Consider the following 2,653-nt stretch of genomic DNA (forward strand, 5'->3'; position numbering starts at 1 on the left):
CTAAATCTCTTTATAGTTTGCAATCTGTGTACAAAAAGTCCACTTACCGAATACATGGCCTTCTCATCTTCATGTTCTTTTGCTACCCTAAGTTCCTCTGCCTCCTGCAGGTCACGGCTGATCAGAGACATGAAGTCTTCCGGATTAAGCCCATACTCTACACCAGACAGGTTCATTTCCTGTTGCTGGGTATTTGACAGCGACATGACATCCACTGTCAGATCTGGGGGCAAGGGGAGAAGAATTTCATCTGAATGTTAGAATGTTGCTTGTAAATACTATACAATGTTTGCAATTACAATTCTAGAGAAAAAAATACTACTACATTGCAAACTCTGCTTTATATTACTTTACTCTATGAATCTATTATACTGTGCAGTATCTCTGGTTTAATCACAGATCAATGTCCCCTATATTTTATAGGAAATTATATATTTCCATTATATGTGGTCTAACTAACACTGAGTGGGAAAAAAATAGTGCACTGACTTATTGTGCTATTAAAAAGCATCTAAACTTCTTGTTATGACCATAATTTTCTAAGGTGCAAGGGAATTATCCTGCAGTTTATAACAAGAAGGTAATTAAGTCTATGTGCTGCAGTGAAATTGTATCTCTCATCCACTTTGGGTGAGCTAACTTGGGTGGAGCTCCCGGGTTAGGACATTGTCTAATAAGCATAAGGTTCTTGGTAATGTATGATTAGAACATATAGTACAAATACACTGGAGGTCCAGTGGATGCAGCCCCCATGGGTAGGGGGTATACTATAATATTTTATAAAAAGTAAGGGGGTCCAGGGGGTTGAACCCCCCTGACTAGGAGCTTAAGTGGGGCTTATGGTGGTGTTTATTCCTGTATATATTACTGAAGGATGTCTGTAGACTTTTTGAAAGCTGGAATTTCAGCCTATAGACTTTTGATAATTGGTTCCACTGGCCAATTTGAAGTGTTTTTTTGTGTTGTTTTTATGATTTTTTTTCTACAAATATTCTAAATTGCTATACAACTAGAACATACCTACAATTCTCATAGAATAATAAATTTAACTCAAAAATAGAATTACCATGGCTCCTAATTAACTCACACATAACAGACTTGTAGCATGATCCCACAGTAAATATAGGCAGAACCTGTTATTCAAATGGATTATTTACTAAGATTAACTGTAAAGAGAGAGAATATTCTTACCAAGATCAATGTCACTGTCACTGTCCTCCTCACTCCCCTCAGCAATGGCTTCCTCTGCATCTGCCATTGCAGCATCTACATTGGTGGAGCCTGGCCTCTCTTCTTCCTCTGGCTCAGCATCCTCTGTGTAAGTGAAGGCAATAGCTGCCTTTTTGGGGGCTAATGCTTTCTTCTCTTCTTCAATTGATTTGTTGACAATTGGACCAAACTGTTCCTCCAGGCGAATCTGGTGCAAGAACTTCTCTTCTCGGACTGTTGGAGGAAAAATCAACATTAATGTTTGTGTGCAACACCTCAAGGATGAATTTTAATGCAAAAATCAATACAAGACTGTAACTAACTGAGAACAAAGATTGAAGCAACACAAATCACTCACTGGCCAAGAAGTCATTTTGAATGAGAATGCGGTAGCGCTCATAGTTTGCCTGTCTTTCTTCCCAGTCCTCCTCTGGGGTGAGCTTTGGGGATCCTGTTGACACTGCAGGTAAGGTGTCCAAATGGGCTCGTACATCGAAGCGATCAATCATGGAGTCAGAGTCTCCTCTCCATGGCATCCTAAAATGTAAGTTCAAGTTTAGTTTCTTTACAAGAATTTTTTCCTTCTAAGTTTTATCTCAAATGTGGATTTGTAGTCAATAATATTCAAATATCTGAACATCTGTACACTCTAAAGTAATTCCTTGTCTCTATCTTTACCAAAATGCTATGTCTGATTACTAATATCAATGTCAATAATACTTTAAGCATAACCGATATCATTACTGTTGTAAGTATGCTTACCAAAATCATCATATTCTCATTACCATCAAGCATGAACAATGAACCATTGTTATTAGCTCTATGCAAATCAGGAGCAATAAAACCCTAAGAGTCAACTCACATGCTCCCAGGCGCTTCTGCTGCATATGCAACTGCAGGGTCTAGGTGGATTTTGACAGGTCGGCCATGGATCTGGATGAACTGAGTGGGATCTTGTTTCTGTTATATGGTGGGAGAGAACAGATAATCTTAGTGCCATTCCTCAGTAACAACTTGTATAATCAATGAATTACTCCATTTAATAATTCTCGTTCATTTTAATCCCTTTTAAACAAGAAGGAAAAAATGTTTCAGATAAATTTATGCATAAAGGGTGTACTGACAGAACCACTGACATTACAATTACAATTTACAATAATAGAGAAAGGATTGAAAACAAGAAAAAAAGGTAAAAGAAAAGTTTACGTGAAGTTGTGTCGAGTTCTGTACCCCCACCCCATCCCCCCCCACACACACACATAAAAAAATCTTATAACGATGGTTACATGCCCCCCAATTCCCCAGCAAGAACTCACTGAACGCTCCACTTACGATTTTTTCATAATATTCTCGTCTTCTCTCTGCTCGACGTTTATAGTCCACCAGCATCCCCCTGATCTTGCGTTCCTGCTTTCTCGCCTCATGCCACATTGTGTCTGGCATT

At 38.6% G+C, this 2,653-nt stretch overlaps 1 protein-coding gene across 1 annotated transcript in view; it reads right to left on the reverse strand.

Annotated features, from left to right (window-relative positions):
• The window catches only part of LOC119591021 (CLK4-associating serine/arginine rich protein-like), a gene marked incomplete in the record, with an annotated part of 19,061 nt that overhangs the window by 14,470 nt on the left and 1,938 nt on the right, over window positions 1–2,653 (reverse strand). Inside the window, 5 exon segments of the mRNA XM_037939750.1 lie at window positions 48–223; window positions 1,192–1,443; window positions 1,568–1,746; window positions 2,072–2,169; window positions 2,542–2,653. Of these exon segments, the coding sequence (XP_037795678.1) occupies window positions 48–223; window positions 1,192–1,443; window positions 1,568–1,746; window positions 2,072–2,169; window positions 2,542–2,652 (816 nt within the window).

The sequence above is a fragment of the Penaeus monodon genome, chromosome 28 (assembly GCF_015228065.2).
Source record: "Penaeus monodon isolate SGIC_2016 chromosome 28, NSTDA_Pmon_1, whole genome shotgun sequence".
In the NCBI taxonomy this organism is placed as follows: Eukaryota; Metazoa; Arthropoda; class Malacostraca; order Decapoda; family Penaeidae; genus Penaeus; species Penaeus monodon.